This window comes from Vigna umbellata, chromosome 4 (genome assembly GCF_029865625.1).
Source record: "Vigna umbellata cultivar VRB3 chromosome 4, Vumbellata_1.0, whole genome shotgun sequence".
NCBI lineage: Eukaryota > Viridiplantae > Streptophyta > Magnoliopsida > Fabales > Fabaceae > Vigna > Vigna umbellata.
In genome coordinates this window covers 9,161,312-9,180,242 of record NC_142168.1, presented here as the reverse complement: position 1 = coordinate 9,180,242, position 18,931 = coordinate 9,161,312, and the positions used below count along the sequence as shown (strand labels likewise).

The 18,931-nt window shown below is 32.0% G+C and overlaps 1 protein-coding gene across 1 annotated transcript; it reads left to right on the top strand.

The window, feature by feature from the left end:
* The first annotated feature begins 5,562 nt into the window (after positions 1-5,562).
* Positions 5,563-11,078, top strand: LOC124842072 (nitrate regulatory gene2 protein-like). Its single transcript, XM_047318481.2, has 4 exons — positions 5,563-6,945; positions 7,359-7,543; positions 8,507-8,730; positions 10,021-11,078. Exons 1-4 carry the CDS (start codon positions 5,727-5,729, stop codon positions 10,805-10,807), a joined length of 2,415 nt encoding a protein of 804 aa, XP_047174437.1. The 5' UTR covers positions 5,563-5,726; the 3' UTR covers positions 10,808-11,078.
* Positions 11,079-18,931: the final 7,853 nt, after the last annotated feature.

The following is an 18,931-nucleotide window of genomic DNA, read 5'->3' as shown; positions in this document are numbered from 1 at the left end:
TGGCTTGGGATGCTTTAGGAGTACAGGGTAAAAATAATGAGAATTTATTCACAATTGATATACAGTTATTTAAGATGTTTTTAATTACAATTGTATATTAATAATTATAATATATATATATATATATATATATATATATATAACATAATATAATTTATTCATATAATAAATCATTTCAACCATATAATATCAAATGAATTATATTTCTTTTTTAATGTTTGTATATATAAACTATGAAGCACCAAAGAAAAATTCATACTCCTAACCTAGAGTAAACTTTTTTTTTTTACTCTAAGTGGTGAAATGAGTGCAAGGAATATTTTGTACTCAAACAACTTTTGAATTTCATAATGGTAAGAAAGTGTGACTTTTCTAATAAAAATTCTTAAAAAAAAGTGAGTTTCCTGACATGATGTAGAAAATAATAATTTTAAAAATCTAAGTATAATAAAAAAATTATCCTTTTAAAAATCAAAGATTTCTCAACAACCGACTCAAATAATTATACTAAACAAAGTAAAAACAGTGAATTTATGCTCTCTTTTTCTTTATTAAGAGTTGGCTAAAGCCATTACATGTAAACTCTACATGGGAAAGTTATTCCCACAAAATCGAATTTATGCTTTCAAAAACATCTCATAAAGTACTTTATTATGTACTAAAACAGCATTAATTCCAAAATGTTGAAACTTTTTGGTATAAAAGAATAATTGGGTGAATCATGTGTGGTCGTAGGGAAGCTTCAAGTTTTTCTCACTCACTTCACTACCACTGTTTCAATAAATCTCTCTCACATGTCTCTTATTTTATTTATTTTTCTTTCCAAAATCATTTCACTAAAGTTATATTTAATTAATAGTATAAGTATTATACACTGTGTTTAATAATTTTTTTACTGTATAAATTACAAAAGTAAAATGTATTAAAAGTCAAAATTCATTCTATATAACTGATTTATAGATAATATCAAGAGAAGAGTAAAAAAATTACATTAATTTCACACTTCTCACTCAATACTCATGTAAAAAAGAAAAAAGTAATGTTGTACATTGCAATTTTCTCATGGCATGATCTTTGAAAGTTGAGAGAAGTAACAAGGGAGGGAAAATTGGAAAGATTGGATGACAACAGAAAAGGAAATGAAAAGAAGTTAAGATAAAGAATATTTTGATAGAAACATGATGCTTTTGTGAAGAATTGGATACTATTCTAGGGTTCCATGCCAAGAAGAAAGATAGAAGAAAGCCAAAACAATGTTAACTTTTTAAAAAAACATATTTATGACATAAAATATAGAGAAGAAAAAAGGGTGTGCATGTGATGTGTCTTGAAGTGAAAGAAAATTTAGTGAGTAAGAAGGATAGGGATTGATGAGAAATGTTGTTTCACTAATTTTGAATTTTCTTCCTTTCATCTCTCTCTTTTATCCTTTGCTTTACCACAGAAAAGGTTCCACTTATTGGTGGAATATTCATGCACCTATTTCATCTTTTCCATAAAACGAGATTGCCATAAGAAAAAGTGGGAAAAGTTGAACATCAAAAACTGAAAGTAACCCAACCAAAGTATATTCACATGAAGCTTTCATATATAATAGGGATATAGTGAATTTTAGAAGACTATAGTCATAGCTTTTCTATTGAAGTGATGAATTATTCCATACTTAAACCACTTCCAAACATGCCCTAAACTTCTATATTAATGCATTTTTGGATAAACTCTAATTAGATTTTTTAGATCATGTTTGATTCATCTTGAGAAGTAAGAAATGCTTTTAGTTTTTAACATTTTGGTTATAGTAAATTTTATTTTTACTTTGGTCTTAATAACTTATTGCTATACTTTAAGTGATTGATTGTTTATTAAGTAACAATGTGACTAATCAAGTAGGATGACACATCTATCTTCTTTTAAGTATTTGAAAAATATTACGATGAAGTTGAAAATATGAAAGTGGCATTAAAAAGTTAAAAAAATTGAATTTAACTCTATTCTATCTTTATAAAACAATTTATAAGAGAATAATTACCTTAAAGTAATATTGCTTTTGATTATATAGTATGAACTAACTTTATTGTGCTTTTTAAGTTATTTTATTATAACATAAAAATAGAATTAGTTGTGCTTAAAATATTAATTTTGTTTAATCTTTATATTTTAGAAAGCAATGAATTTAGATTTTGATTCCGCACATTTTGTTTCTTTTTAAGAAAAATTATTTCATTTAAACAGATTAAAAATTAACATATGGTAAAAACGTGTCGATTTAAGTATAAACAAAATAAAATACTATTTGTTAAAGTCTGGAAGAAATTATGATTGTAATTTTGTATTAGTGGATGAATAACCAATATAGTTAACCCTTTTTAAGTTTTAATGGTAGAAGGAATTGGAAAAGACGTGTGGGGGTGGGGCACTACAGGTTGGAACAGCAAGGCATTTTTTGTTGTATTGATGGTAAGATTATGAAACCAAACAATACAACTTCTCTTCTGATTGCTGCAAAATGCAAACATTACTATCAAAAATTTAATTATTTTCTATTTTATTAATCTCAGAAATTTTCTTTCCTTCACGTGAATCGGAATCCATATATCATTTCCTTTTCCATAGAAAACAAATTTGATGACTAGATTTTGTGCAAAATTCTGATGCCTTAATTTTATACGACAATCAGCTAACTTCCAATTAAACGCCTTTTCAAAATAACCACCATCAACCATATATCATAATCACCTCCTTCTTATTTTTCTAATCAAAACTTAATTTTTTTATTAATCAACCAAATATAATAATCACCTCCTTTTAACGCTAATCACCATTAATTTTAACTTTAATATCGCTCTTGTGTTTAATTCTAACCATGGCTTTAATTTAGCTGTACTAGCTCAACCTATATTTGTATATACTATTGTAACTTATATAACTCCACTACAATATGTATATAATTAAACTATTACAACTTTATGTTCCCGATATGTATATAATATATACACCGTTAGAGAAATTAAAACATTTTCTTAATTTAACTTGCTTCTCTATCCGTATTTGTAATATTATTTTTTTAGATGTTAATTTACAAATTAATTATAATTTTTATTTATAATAGAAAATATTTTAGATTTTAATAATTTTTAGTTTATAAAATAGTATCTAAATTATAAATTAGTTAATATTAATTCAAAAAACATCTTTTACGAGTAAATATATAATAAAACTATTATAAAACATCTACCTCTTTTCACTCTCCTCTTCATCAATCACCTACAACTCTCACATCAATATACACAATTTATCAACAATCATATATATAAATGTAATAATATCGCAATACATTCTTCACAGATTTAAATAATAATACAAATGCCCACATGCTATATATAATTCATATATCTTATTTAGAGATAGCATACCTACTAACAAAATCTTATTTGTAAACTTTTGTAGTTTCTCTACAATTTTCTAGTAATCTAATTAATGCATCAAACTTTACACCAATAACATAAACTCAAATAGAATTAAAAAAAGTTGAATCTATACTAAAAAAATAATCACCTACCTTGATAAGGAATTATCAACGTATTCTTAATTTTAAGTTATCACTTTCTTAAAATTATATTTTGCTAACATAACAATAAAACTAGTGGGTTCAAGAGCATAATAAAACTCGCCGGAAAAAAAAAAGTTGCATAATAAAACCTTTACATATTTGAAATATTCCCCAATATCGATTCTGTTATAATAATTATTTTATTTAAATGTAAGAGTATTATTTCTCACAGAGTGATAAGATAAATGGATAATTAGTTTTTTCAAACACTTTGTTTATTTTTTTATTAAACGTATATAATTTTTAATCACTATACGTATCGACTAAAAAAAGCATGGACGTTCGTTTATCATTTTATTTTCTTAAACTCGATTAAAGAATTATTTTGGGTTGATCCCTTTAGTTTTCAATTGCAATATATGACTGCTTGCGGTAACAACAAAATTATGTAAGACATTTTTAATGAAAATTAAACTTGATGAACAATATTCCATATAGTTGACTTTCTGATGTTTCAAGCCAAATCTGACACAAAAATTATGAGAGAAGGGAATCAACAATTTTTTTTTCTTTCCAATCAAACATGAGTTGATTTTAATTTATTGTTTACTTATTATTCAATCATATCTTAATTTGAATTATGAAAATATGAGATATTGAATGAACTACTTGGGTGATAATTGTTTTTCATTGATTTTACCACAAATTGAAAAAAAATTAATTAAGTTGAAAAAAAACTCACTAATAATACTGGTCAGTTAGATTATCTAATCCAATAAATAGTCCCTCATATTATTGTTTTATTTCATAATTTACCATAAAAGCATACATGTTTTACCTATTTTGTTATATTAAGGATAACAAGGTAAAAAATGGAGAAGGATGGAAAAACTAATTTGGTTGTACCCAGAGAGTTAACCGTAAAAGTCATTAACTATGAGAAAAATAAATAAATATTATTTTTATCTTTTCCAATGTTTATTTTTTATAATTTGAACTCAATATTTTCAGTTGGGAAGCAATTGAAGTTTTGTTTCATAGTCTCTATAGTTTTAATAGTTTCGGTCCTTTTAATTTTAAAACCTTCTTTAGAATTTAATTTCACTTTTTTTCCGTTTACACTGATATTATTAACCTTTTACATCTTATAATTAATGTTAAGACAATAACAAGAAGAAAATGTCCCAGTTATGTATAACATTATGCTGTTATAAAATAATTTATCTAAGACTTTAATAATTTTAGTTTACAGAATTTATCTAATGTGGACAAATTCATTCCAAATTCTTAATCATTTGATTAAACAATAAATTATGAGTTCAAATATTTTATTCAGTCAAACTAAAATTTTAAATTTAAGTTATATATGACTTATTTGAAGTAAACTTATTATTTTTTGGCACGTTGATGTTGTAAAAAAATTATGCATATAACTTATTTGAAGCATTTTAAACTTATCATTATTGTTGACACGTTTGTGTTGTGAAAAAATTATGCATATTTATGATAATTTCATTCAAAGAGTTTTTTACTCGATTAAAGTTGAGAGTGACAGTTTAGATTGGTCTTGGGTTAATCTTCGTTTAAATGGCATAATTTTACTTGTGAAAGAAGTGAATAGATGTTATTTGACAAATATCATTTACTACAAGTACCTTAAATATTGTCTGAATTCTATTTACTTAATTATTGTAAAAAAAATGATTATTGAAAGAAAAATTGAGTAAATTTTGTTATTTTGAAGAATTTAAGGTTTATTATAACAAAAGAATTAAAAAGGTATGAAAGATGCAGTAGTTAGATTGAGGTAATTGAATTAAGTGTAGAATGATAAAGAAAAGTATTGTAGTGTGTTTGTTGAGAGAAAAACGCATGCATGCATAGGTTAAAATTAGAAGGTAAAAAAAAAGGTGACAGCATTGAAGCAGTATTAAATCAGTGTTCACCCACCATGATTACCGTCTTTTAATGTCGCATTATCACAAAAACAACAAGGCACTGTTTGTTAATAAAATCCATAGACGATACAAACAAAGAACAAAACATCTAATAAACGCAATACCAAACGCCATTCACTCACTCACTCACTCACTTCTCACAATGACTCTCGCTCACTCATTCACTTAAAACTCAACACCACTGTCTTTTCCCACTCCTCTTCCCCCCACGCGCCACCATGGGTTGCACGGCGTCCAAGCTAGAAAACGAGGACACCGTGCGTCGTTGCAAGGACCGCCGCCGTCTCATGAAGGACGCCGTCTACGCGCGCCACCAACTCGCTGCCGCCCACTCCGACTACTGCCGTTCCCTCCGCCTTACCGGCTCCGCCCTCTCCACCTTCGCCGCCGGGGAACCCCTCTCCGTCTCTGACCACACTCCCGCCGTCTTCCTCAACAACTCCCAACAACCACCCCCTCCCATCCACCACACTCGCCCACCCTCACCACCTCGCCACCACCCCCACCACCCCCACCACTCTCCACCACCCTTCAACCCTTCCCCGCCGCCGAAACTCGCCCCCATCCAACCCCGCCGCCGCAAGCCGCCGCCTCCGAAGCTACCCCATATTCTCTCCGACTCGAGCCCCTCCTCCACGCCGCGAAGCCAAGCGTCGAATTTTCCTTCGAACTTTTTCCCCACCGCGCATTCCACATACTCCTCCACCCCTTCCCAAACCTCCTCTGTTTGGAACTGGGAAAACTTCTACCCCCCTCCACCTCCTCCTGCTTCCGATTACTTCCCCGAAGAACACCAACATCAACACCAACACCAACAAAAACTCTCGCAGGCTCGGGCACAAACACAAACGCAAACACCTTCCCTTCACTCTCACAAAACACAAACACCCTCTCATTACTCCCACAAAACCCAACCCACCAATCCTCAAATTCATGACTCCGACTCCGAGAGATCTGAATACGATTACTTCGACGGAAAACACGAGACTCAAAAAACTTACTCCCACTCTCGCTCTCCCTCTCACATTCACTCTGATTCTCACTCTCATCACCATCTTCCCGAAGAGTATACCGAGACTGAGAGGGAAGAGGTTCAGTGCAGTGAGTGGGGGGATCATTACAGCACCACGAGTTCATCCGATGACGATGATGATGGGGTGGAGGAGGATGTGGAGTCGCGGTCCGAGATCGGGACCCGGTCGAATTTCGGGTCGTCCATGCGGGCCGAGTCCGTTGCGGCTGGCGGCGGCGCTAAGGGGTTCGACGCCGCGTCCTCCGTCGCGGAGATGAAGATGGTGGTGAGGCATAGGGACTTGAGGGAGATCGTGGAAGCTATTAAGGAGAATTTTGATAATGCTGCTTCCGCCGGAGATCAGGTTTCAGAGATGCTCGAGATCAGTAAGGCTCAGCTCGATCGCAGCTTCAAGCAATTGAGGAGTATGTTTAACAAACTCAAACAATTTGTTTCGATTATTTGAATATTGTTTTTTGTTGGTCTCGAATCCGAATTGAAAAACAGAAACTTTGAATCTATTAAGAGAATAGTACTAAAAAAATGTAAAGATTTTTCTTTTCTAACTCTTGTTTTCGTTTTGCTTCTAATTTTAATTGGAAAACCAACTTGGAAATGTTTGAAGTTTTATTTCCATGTTTAAATTGGATTGGACATTTTGAATTTGTATTAAAGATATTTAATTGGGGTTTTTATGAGGTTTGTGTTTGGCCATTGGGGAGTTTTCGTTTTTATGCTTTTGGGTCAATTTCCGAATGAAGGGTACACGGTTTCGAGTTTTCTTGAAAATTATGGGTAGGTTTGTTTGATTCGAATTTCGATGATTTTGATTTTGCAGAGACTGTGTATCACTCGAGCAGCATATTGAGCAATCTGAGCTCAAGTTGGACCTCGAAACCGCCACTGGCGGTTAAGTACCGGCTGGACACCGGTTCGCTGGATGAACCGGGCGGTTCAAAGAGTCTCTGCTCCACCATAGAACGGCTTTTGGCGTGGGAGAAAAAGCTGTACGAGGAGGTTAAGGTAATTTTATCTTAATTTCTAGGGCGGTGGTGTTATTTGGATAATAAAGAGGTTCCCTTTTTAGAAAAATGAATTATATTTTTCGAGAGCATAAAAAGGTGAAGGAAAAAAGGAAACGGTGTAGGTTTTGTTGGACTTTGGTAGCGTAAGGTCACAGCAGAATTTGACTGTTTAGTGTGAAAATGACCTCCTTTCCCTTTTTCACCATTGTGAATTGACCAAAATAGCCTCGGTTGTTGGGACCAACCTTTATTATTGTGGTACAAATAATGCTCCATGATAGAAACATACTTATCCCGAAAATGCTTTTACACATGTCATGTAATGATATAAGTGTATATTTGGTCATACGGTAAACCGGGTTTGCTTATTATTCATTCATGGTTTGGATAATTTCCTGATTTGAAGGGACGGTGCTTGTCTTAATCAGAGTTTTGGTGTAAATTAGCGTGAATTAAGCAGTTCGCTGAAATTATTTTAATCATAATTTATTGTGTGAAATGAAATGACTGAAATGCCCACACCCTTAAACTCTTTTAACCCCAGTGAGATAAACTACTGACTACAGAGGAACCGAGCGATTAACAGATTTTAAGTAATTAAACCAGTTGTCTGTTTCTTCAAATTTTGTCTTAATGTGATTGATTCTTCACATTCAATTGGGTCTATGTGTGAAGGGCAAACATTTTCTGTCACATATACATGTGTGTGTGTATTCTTACTGAAAAAGGCACGTTTCTTTAGACTTACGGCACTAAAAGAAAAAAAAAAAAAAGTAATGCCTAGGATATTGTCATGGATGTTTGAAATCACCATAAATGCTGTGTCCAACTTGGCTGCCTTTTAACCAAACTGAAGTCAGGTGGTTCTGTTGCATTTATTTTTAGCTAAAAACCTAAAGCATGTGGTTTGGAAACGAGGTGTGCTATGCTAACACTTTCTACAAATTGTGCTTGAATTAAGGCTAGAGAAGGTGTTAAGATCGAACATGAAAAGAAATTGTCAGCTCTGCAGACTCAGGAATACAAGGGAGAGGATGAAGCTAAGATATTCAAAACCAAGACTTCCATAAATAGGCTGCAGTCATTGATAGTTGTCACTTCTCAGGCTGTGTCTACCACCTCAACTGCCATTGTTGGCCTTAGGGACTCTGCTCTGGTCCCTCAGCTTGTTGCTCTCATTCATGGGTATGTCTCTTCTGCAATAGCTTTACTGTTTTGGTAGCTCCAGATTTTGTGGATAGCTAAATAATCAAGTTCTTGTACATGGGATTGGACCATTATTACATCATTAATCAAAGAAGTGAAGAACTATGGTGATTATCTATTAATCCAATTTTACAGCACATCATGCATATGGGAGTTCACTGACGTGCTTATTTTTACTGCTGTAATTAATGAACTTTAATAACTTCATTGGTTCCCAAAAATTGTCTAGTATTTTGGAGTAATGAAATTTTCAAGTGTTTTGGTCTTATTATATCCATTTCCAAACAAATTAAATGTCATATTTAGACTTCATGATCAAACACACTTGAAGACTGTGCTGCTTGTTGTGAGGCCGTAATATAGGATCATGCTGTGTCTTGTTCATTGGATATTTTGTAAATGTTGATTTAATCTGGTGGAAAATGAGAGGACCTTGAGCTGATACAAGTGACCAAACCTATTAAAGAACTTTTAAGTTTGACTGTAAGAATTGAAATGCTTTTTTACTTTTTCAAATGCCCTCATTTACCTCGTGTGAATGTGCTGCCTAATTTGGGTCAAGAAAATCTTGGGTGGTAGTTGAAAACATTATGGCTTACCGGTCTCGTATGCCACTTGTTTTATCAGCTCTGCGTAATTGCATGTGCTTCTTTGTACTAAACTGTCCAACAACTGCCTACCTCTTATAATCAAACCTTGGCCCACCAGTGCATCTGTCGGAATGTTATTTTGTCTTTTTAGGCTCCATTCGAGCATAACTGATTTATGGACGGAGTAGGTATGTTAAACCATACAATGGGATAACCCTTGTTAACTGATTCTAAACTATTTGACTGGGTGTTATAAGCTGTAAAAACTTACACTGATGTTACTAATATTCATCTGTTTTCATTTTACTGGTCCAAATAACCTATCAGGGTCAATTTTGCAGTAAGATATGTTGTATATAAGCATGCTGAGGGTAGTGTAAGATAGCATGAAGGCAAGATGTTTTCACATTCTATGTGAATGTTCAAAGTGGCAGATGATTATTGAGCCGAGTGGGAGTGAAATTGAGATTATCTGTCATTCCCTATATATTTTGTACTGAAGCAGAGATTTCTTTTGCTCACTTCTGAAACATCCATGTACTGAATTTTATGCATTAAAAATTTGTCTCCCTGCAACAATTACTTATCTGTTGTGTTTTGTATTAAAAAAGGGGATGGCCTGCTCAAGATAACATTGTTGTCTTATTATGTTTGTGAATTGTGACATGTGAAATTGTAGATTTATGTACATGTGGAAAGCAATGCATAATTACCATGAAATTCAAAGCAACATAGTGCAGCAAGTCCGTGGCCTTGTGAACAGATCTTCAAGAGGTGACTCCACTTCTGAACTGCACAGGCAGGCTACTCGGGACCTCGAAGCAGCCGTGTCAGCCTGGCACTCCAGTTTTTGTCGCCTGATAAAGTTTCAGCGGGAGTTCATCCACTCCTTGCATGGCTGGTTCAAGCTCAGTCTTCTTCCAGTGGACAATGATAACATCAACAACAGCAGGGACAACTCTGATACATACCACTTTTTTGATGAATGGAAACTGGCACTTGACCGTGTTCCAGACACGGTTGCATCTGAAGCCATAAAGAGTTTTATCAATGTTGTCCATGTGATATCTTCGAAGCAAACTGAAGAGCTGAAGATCAAGAAAAGAACAGAGACAGCATCGAAGGAACTTGAGAAAAAGGCATCCTCTGTGAGAAACCTAGAGAGGAAGTTCTACAGTTCATATTCTATGGTAGGAATTAGCCTTCCCGATACAGCAGCTGACAATGGACAGGGTTTGGATGCTCGTGATCCACTGGCGGAGAAAAAACTGGAACTGGCAACCTGCCAAAGGCGCGTTGAAGATGAAATGCTGAGGCATTCAAAAGCTGTGGAGGTAACAAGAGCCATGACTCTGAACAATTTGCAGACAGGGTTGCCTGGTGTGTTTCAGGCATTGACAAGTTTCTCTTCCTTGTTCACGGAGGCTCTTGAATCAGTGTGTACTCGTTCTTATGCCATCAAGTAGGTAAGATAATTCATTTCTTCTGCATGGGATCTAAGTTCTTCATAAGGGCTGGGATTTTTTGGCGGCAAGCTCTTATTGCTCTCACTCTCACTCTCACTATTTTGAGTTATATTTTGAAGTGTAAATATGAAGAATTTTGGGGTTCCACCTATTTCGATGGAAAAAAAAGGGAATTTTCTTATTGTACAGGGAAATTTCTTGGTTTATTGTATCAGAGGATTGGAATTTTTAATATATGAATAAATTATAGGCACTGTGCTTTGATGTTCCATCATAAAATTCTTTGGAAATGTTTGTGAAATATTGTTTACTGCAGAAGAAGAAGATGATGATGATTTGGGTGAAAAATAGTTGTAGAAGATATAAATCCCTTTATGTTAGATTTGGTGAAAAGGTGAGTGTGGTTATTGAGGGTGACAGCTAATATGGACATAAATGGACAAGAAAGTTCCACACACACAGCACATCACATGGCAAGTGGAAGGAAACATAGATATCTGCAACTTGCATTATCATCCTCTTCCTACTGCTATATTATTTTATGCATACATTTCTCCAATACCAAATCAATTTTCATGCTCTATTTGGAAACTCCTATGCTCTCATTTTTACCTTTCACATTCAGATCCACCTCATCCACTTACACCCAAAAAAATTAAAATAATATATATATTTTTTAATTTACGCCAAATTTAAGAAATTAGTTCTGATTTTAAATATAACAATTCTGATAACTTGATTTTTTAAATATAGTTATATTCTATAAATTAAGTCAGCCCATAAGTTTAGAAACTAACATGGTTAAACTCATTTAAAAAAATAGTTGGCTCAATTTCTTACTCCCATTTTCCTTCTCGAGCGTAATATGACCAAAAATATTTTCAAAGTATACAATCCAAAATCTAGAAATGACTTTGGGACTGTGTAATATGAAAATCAAATAAATTTCGAATTGTGTAATTCAAAAATCATTTTTTCATATAAAAAATGATTTCATATTTTACAATCAAAAATTATTTTTGACTTTCAATACAGAAATTTATTTTTATTTTTTATTATGTAACTCATAAGTTATTTCTTTAGATAAAAACTTCTGGATTACGTCATCCAAAACTTAATAAATATTTTTAAATTGTATAATTAAAAAGATAAATGAAAAAAAAAGAGTATGAAGATACTTAGAGAAAGTTACGTAGGTGCAAAGAGAAACTGCCTTTTTTTCTAGTCGGACCCTTTTAGTGGGCTTTTTCAGGCCATTCTATGGAGTCAAATTCCTTGTAACATCTTTACACCCATACTTTATTATTATAACTTTTTCTATAATATATGTAGGATTTTGAGAAAAAGTTCTTTTTAATTATTATTTTTAAAATTTGAGACAACAGTAGTTATTTAGTTAACTGTTATTCATTTATTTTCAATTAATTATATGTGTGTGTGTACTTATCGTGAAGTGAAAATAAAAATATCAATTAGAAAGTAGAAAATTCGTTATATTTATAGTGTAAAAGTCTCAACAACAAAAAATTAAAAAGAAGAAAATATTTCTTATACGATCCATTTGTTAAGGGAAATTGGAAATTTCATTTATTCTACCCGGGAGAGTTTCATTAAAAACACTTTTAAGAAAAAGAAAATACCAAATCCTATACAATTTAAATTTGAATTGACATCATACCGTATTAATTTATTTTAATGTTCCATATGCATATTAATTTAAATTGACAATATTAATTTAATGCCACATTTCATTTTCTTCATTTTTATCCTTTTTTTATGAGGGGTAAGCTTTGCCCTCTTCTTATATAGTTCGACATATAAATTGTTAATGTAGAAAAGGCATTTCCAATCAAAATTGACAGTAGCAGAATAGTATTTAATAAAAAACAGAAACATGATTAAAACGAAAAAGTATATAAAATTTGCATTAAAAATTAAATAGAGTATATTTTGTTTATACATGAAAAATTACATAAAGAATACTTTAAGTAAATTTTGTTTATTACGAAATGTAAAAATTCCAAAATATATTTTTAATATTTTATAATGTAGTTTATATTTTTAATAGGATATTTTGAAAAGTTTATGGATTAAACAATTCAGAACTAAAAATTAAAATCCTAAATTAGAAGGTAAATTTAGAATTTTAATATCGATGGGGTGTCAATTGAAACTATGGAAGTGCAGAAAGAAACTGCCTTTTAGTCTGGCCCAATATTTTTAACACGAACCCTCTTGACAAAATTTTGTTAAGATACATTAATATTTATTTCCATTGCGTGGTAAGTCTCGATAAGATCTACAGGGAAAAAAGAAATATATATATATATATTATGTGTGTGGATAAAATATGTACTCATATGTCATGAAGATGTGCTTTCATTCTAAAATTTCTTCTATCTTTGAAGACCAAAAAGCATAAAACAATATTAACTCATAATAAAAAATGACCTAAAACTGAAAACTTATGTGATAGTATTTGGTATTGAATGAGAGAAATGTATGCAGTATTGATTGATTGTAGAGTGTGATGTAGAGGAAATATGATGGGCCTAGTTTTTGAAGAGGAAAAGTTTTGATTTTGGTGTCTTTTTTTTACCATATACTTGACACTTCTCCCTCCACTTCCAAGCTTTCTTCCTGTACCAACAAGTTTACAGTTTTGTCTTTCAGTATAAATATATATAAAAAAATTTGTAAGCGCTAATTATTAATTATTACTTAGCAAATCGCATTTAATGTTAGTTCTATATTTACTATCATGCATCCTTAAGTCTTCACGCTTCATCCTTCTTCTCACGTCTCTGTGTTTGTTGTATGTTATGGTGATGAGTTTTCATTAGAAGCAAAACCTTTTGACTGCTTTGTTCTTTTCACTTTCATCTTCTTCTTTATTTCATCTCGTATCTTTCAAGTATAAGCATTTTTTTTCCGTTAAGGTTTGAAATTTTATATTCATTTTTATTATGTTTTGATGTACCAAATTTCTTAATCCAACTTAGGAAACACATTGAATTTCGAAATTCAGTTTAGAAAGTCATTAGACTTTGAAATCTAGTTTAGGAAATAATCGAATTTCAAAATTCGGTTAAGAAAACTGATCGAATTTTGAAATTTAGTTAAAGAAGTCACCAGATTTCAAAATTTGGTTAAGGAAATTATTGGATTTTGAAATTTCGTTTAAGAAGTCACCAAATTTCAAAATCCAGTTTAAAAAGTCATCAAATTTCGAAATTCGGTTAAGGTACTCACCAGATTTCGAAACTAATTAAGTTACTCACTGAATTTTGAAATCTAGTTAGCATATTTTGAAATCTAGTTGGGGAAGTCACCGAATTTCAAAATTCGGTTGAGGAAGTCGCTGAATTTCAAAATTTGATTAAGAAAGTCGACATATTTCAAAATCCGATAAAGGAAGTCGTCGTCGAATTTTAAAATCGGGTGAAAGAGGTCGTCAAATTTCGAAACTCAGTTAAGGAAGTCGGCGAATTTTGAAATTTGGTTTAGGAAGTCACTAAATTTCGAAATTCAATTAAGGTACTCATCAAATTTCAAAATTTGGTTGTCACTCTACGGATTTCGAAATCTATTTAATAGTCCTACCAGATTTCAAAATGTGGTGTTCATTTATTTTTTTATCTATTTTTTAACTTATTTTATTTTATTTTTCTTACTTGTTTTTTTTAATAATGTCTTGAGGTATTATTATTATTATTATTATTACTACTGAAGAAATGAGGTATTCAATGGTAGTGATTTTATGTTATAGGTGATTATATTATAAGATGGAAGATTAACCTTTCAGTTTGATGAATTCACAAGTAAATTCAAACTTTATGTCAGATTTATCTTCTTTTATCAATGAAATGTGTGAGGAAGATTATACAAATAATTTTACAACTAATAAGATTTTTTTCGCAAGTGATGACTTAATTGAGTGAGTTCGACTGATTGCTTTTGATCTTAACTTTGTTGTTCTTATTATAAGATCTAATAAAGCTATTAATCAACTTGGAAAAAGACGTTTGTGTTGTTAGGATGTGAAAGAGGTGAAAAGTACAAGAAGTACAAATCTTATGTTCATCCTAGTATATACGACATAAGAAAAACGTCTTTTTAAATTGAGGCAAGCCAATTTCTAATGGAGATAGGTGGATATGGAAAGTAATATGTGGATATCATAACCATGATTTGATATGAAGTCAAGTGATATGTAATGTGACAATCATTGCTTATTGATATGACTAAGAGTCAAGTGAAGCCTACAAATCTGCTCTCACTCTCAAAGAAAATAATGATTATAATGTGACAATAATCAAGCAAATATATAATGCAAGATATACTTACAAGCGATCATTGAGAGGTTCGAGAATTGAATTACAACACTTGATGATGATGTTAGAACATAATAGATACATTCATTGGAGTAGATGTGTCAAGGAATCTAAGGTGATAAGTGACAATTTTTGAACACATCTCGATGAAGTTAAATTGTTAAATGCATTTAATGTTGTTTTGTTAATGGATACCACATACAAAACAAAGAAATATCACTTGTCATTCATTGCTTGAGATAGTTTGAGTCACATCAATAAGGTTGATTTTCTCAATGGCCTTTATATTTTTATCAAGTGAACGGAAAAATAATTTCACTTGGACTTTGGAAAGTCTTAGAGGATTATTTTTTACATATGAAGGCGATCCACAAGTCATTGTTAACAACAAAGACCTAGCTTTGATGAATGTCATTGACACTATATTCCTTGAATGTTATTATCTCCTCTGGCACTTCCACATTTAGAAAAATGTGTAAGCTAAATGCAAAATGTTAGTCAATTATGTTGGGCTATGGGATGTCATGGATTGTGAACATGAAATAATGTTTACTGATTGTGTTGATTACCTTCATCATGCTTATATTTCTTGACCTTTATTCTTTCAATATGTCAATGAGTGTTGGATAATTCCGTATGAGACATACTTTGTAAAGGCACAGACAATCCAAGTTATGCATTTAGGGAACATAACATCAACCATGTATGTTTTAATCTTATTTCATTTAATTATTTTTGTTAGTCGTTTTATGATATTGATCACGTCATTTGTATCAAGGTTAAGTCTACTCACTAAAGCTTGAAGAAAGTATTGGGAAGCAGTTTGAGAATCCTTTGTTCTTGTTGTGATGCAATTTATAATATCTTCTTCCTATAACATAATGAGATAAAGACATCATTTGAAAAAAGTCTCAATCTTATGGGTGACGCTTTTAAAGGAACCATATATAAAATATTAGTTGGACTTATATCAAAATATGCTTTGAGACTTATTGCTCAAGAGTTTCATCGAGTAAAACATGTAGGATTCGATAGTGAAAATTGTGGATGCATTTTGAGACGAACATATGGAATCTATCTTCATCATATAGGGTCAGATTACCCCATCATATGTTAAGCCATCAAAATGTGCCCAGACCTGAAGTAAGATGGAAATATACTTCTCTGTCACCCAACGTGCTACACGAGGTTTTTCTTCATCATAACTAGGCAATATATGTCTCATTCCCATCCCAAAAAAGTGCTCATAAATTCAATTCTAAAAAAAGTTAATTAAATGTTGTTTAATAATGAAATAATAAAGGAAATGAAAATGCAAGATATATGTGTACATGTATAAGAGTCAGATATCTAACTAATTGTTTTGTCTAAGAAAAACTGACATCTCTAAGTTGCTCGTACAAGTGATCTAGTGCAGCAACTCCCTAGGCATATATGTCATATGACTGTATGTCTCAAAAGAGCAACAAGTAGGATACACGGATGAATGTGACACTTATATCCGTAAAAATAGTGCATCCAACTAGATGCAACAAGTAGGCCTATCATACTCCCAATGTTGGTTCTCACAACAGTTGTTGTATATGTCTCTCAACCAGCTCAGCCTAACTTAGGGACCACGACATTGTCTCAGCCTAGATGTAACCCTCGCACAGTCCATACTCAATAGGTCGATTATAGTACATCGAACCACTTCAAAGTTCAAAACTTCATTCGAACATAATTGTCCCACTAGAGGTAGATGTAGTAGCACAAACACGTCATCTAATGTAACGGTCATCTCACTAACAGGGACATGGAAATTGTTTGTCTCTTTGTGTCATCTCTTAACGAATGTCGATATTAAACTATTATCAACATAATAGTGAGAAATATCACATAGAGGAATCAAACTAGAATTCAACACAAAATCTTTAACAACCAAATGACATATTCCAAATTTGTTTAATTTTTTTCCATGAAAAACCAACTTGATCTTGCATTGATCCTAGACAAAACAATTGGATATAAAGTTCAAACAACTCATCAACCATCAAAATTTAAAAAAATAAAAATAAATTCAACTATTGTACTATTCTGACCTTGCTACAACTCAAATCCAAGATGATTAGCGTAACTCGTCAAAAGTGATGTATCATGTAGACCTCTAGAAAATCCACCTACTTCATGTTATTCTTGAATAACATTTTTGTGTTGTTCAACAATATCTTCGTGTTGTTCAACAACAACATCTTACTCAATAATAACATTCTCGCGCTCCTCATAAAGATCAAGATGATGTAATGTCCCAACTTTTTCAGAACGGCCCCTTTACGAACTAATATCCTAAGTCTCCTTTTGCATTCACTTTGTGAAACCTCAGTTTAATATCTAGATGCATCTTGTGTTCTTACCTTTTATATATATATATATATATATATATATATATATATATATATATATATATAAACAAATTCATAAAATATTAAAATCAATACAGATATAAAATAGAGAATACATAAAGAAGACAGTAAAAGAATATTAAAAAAAAAGTAGAGATATGCTCTCGTTAAATTTCAAAATCTATTAAGAATTTTACTAGATTTTGAAATTCATTAAGGGTTTCACCGGATTTTTGAAATAGTAAACCCTATTTCTCCAAATCTACATAAATCGCCCATTTTCACGTGCCTATACACTATATTAATCATTTTAAATGAATTGTAAACCAACAAAAGGAAATATGGAATATGTACAAGTGGATGAATGTCCATTACAGAGATGAACAAAGGTTGTTGTGACGAAAACTTGGTGACGAAATCTGCAAGAACAATAAAATGGTGGTGCAAGGTGGTGAAAATATTGGAAGGGAGGTGCAGTGCTAGGGTTAGACAAACGTGAGAGTAAGAATGGGTGGGTGTGGGTGAAAGTAATTATAAGATGGGAAATGCTTTTTACTCTTATGAAAAGGGTAATTCTAACATTATTAGAAAGTTTGGAGGTGCAGAAAGAAAAGTTGGAGCTAGGAGGTGGAGGGAGAAGCGTCCACTTGTTAATCTTACCATTCCTCTCACTCTCTCATTTGTTCCTATTATCTCACTCCAAATCTGCATTGCCACTTCACTTAATTCTGCATGCCATCATCATCATCATCCATGCACGTGCATACGTCCACTTCTCTCCAATGTCCTCTTCCTTTTGACAATTTTCACATCTCTCATGCAATTATTTAATATATCTCTATCATTTTTTTCCATTAAATATCTAGTTGCCACCATGCATTTATTTTAAGAATCAAAATTATGTACCATTTATTTCTCACTGGGTTGATGTCACTTTCTATTTTCAAAGTTTTGAGTCTTGGGCATAATTATATATAATTAAGAATCAAATTCTGATAGAACACCCACAGAACCATATTATATGCTGAACTTTGTGGTTAAGAAACTGTTTTTAACTGTGACAATTAACATTTAAAAGTTATGATATTTTATTTGAAAAGGAATATTATTTTGTAGAATATTAGACGGATAAGAAATAGTTGTAAGAAGTGAGTGAGTGGTCAGACTGTTGATGAAATCGAAGCAAAAACATTTGCACCAAATGGTCTGCAGAATTGTGCAGAAGGTTGTAAATGTGGTTTCCCTGGACCCAATTAGCATCACAGGAGAAGGACATATATTAGTTTTTGGAGGAAAATGTTAAAAACTTTGGTAGAGCCATATTTACTATTGTGGTAGAGATGAAATGGATCCAAAAGAAATCACAGTGAATTTATGTACAGTGAATTTTGGCATACATTTGATGCTGA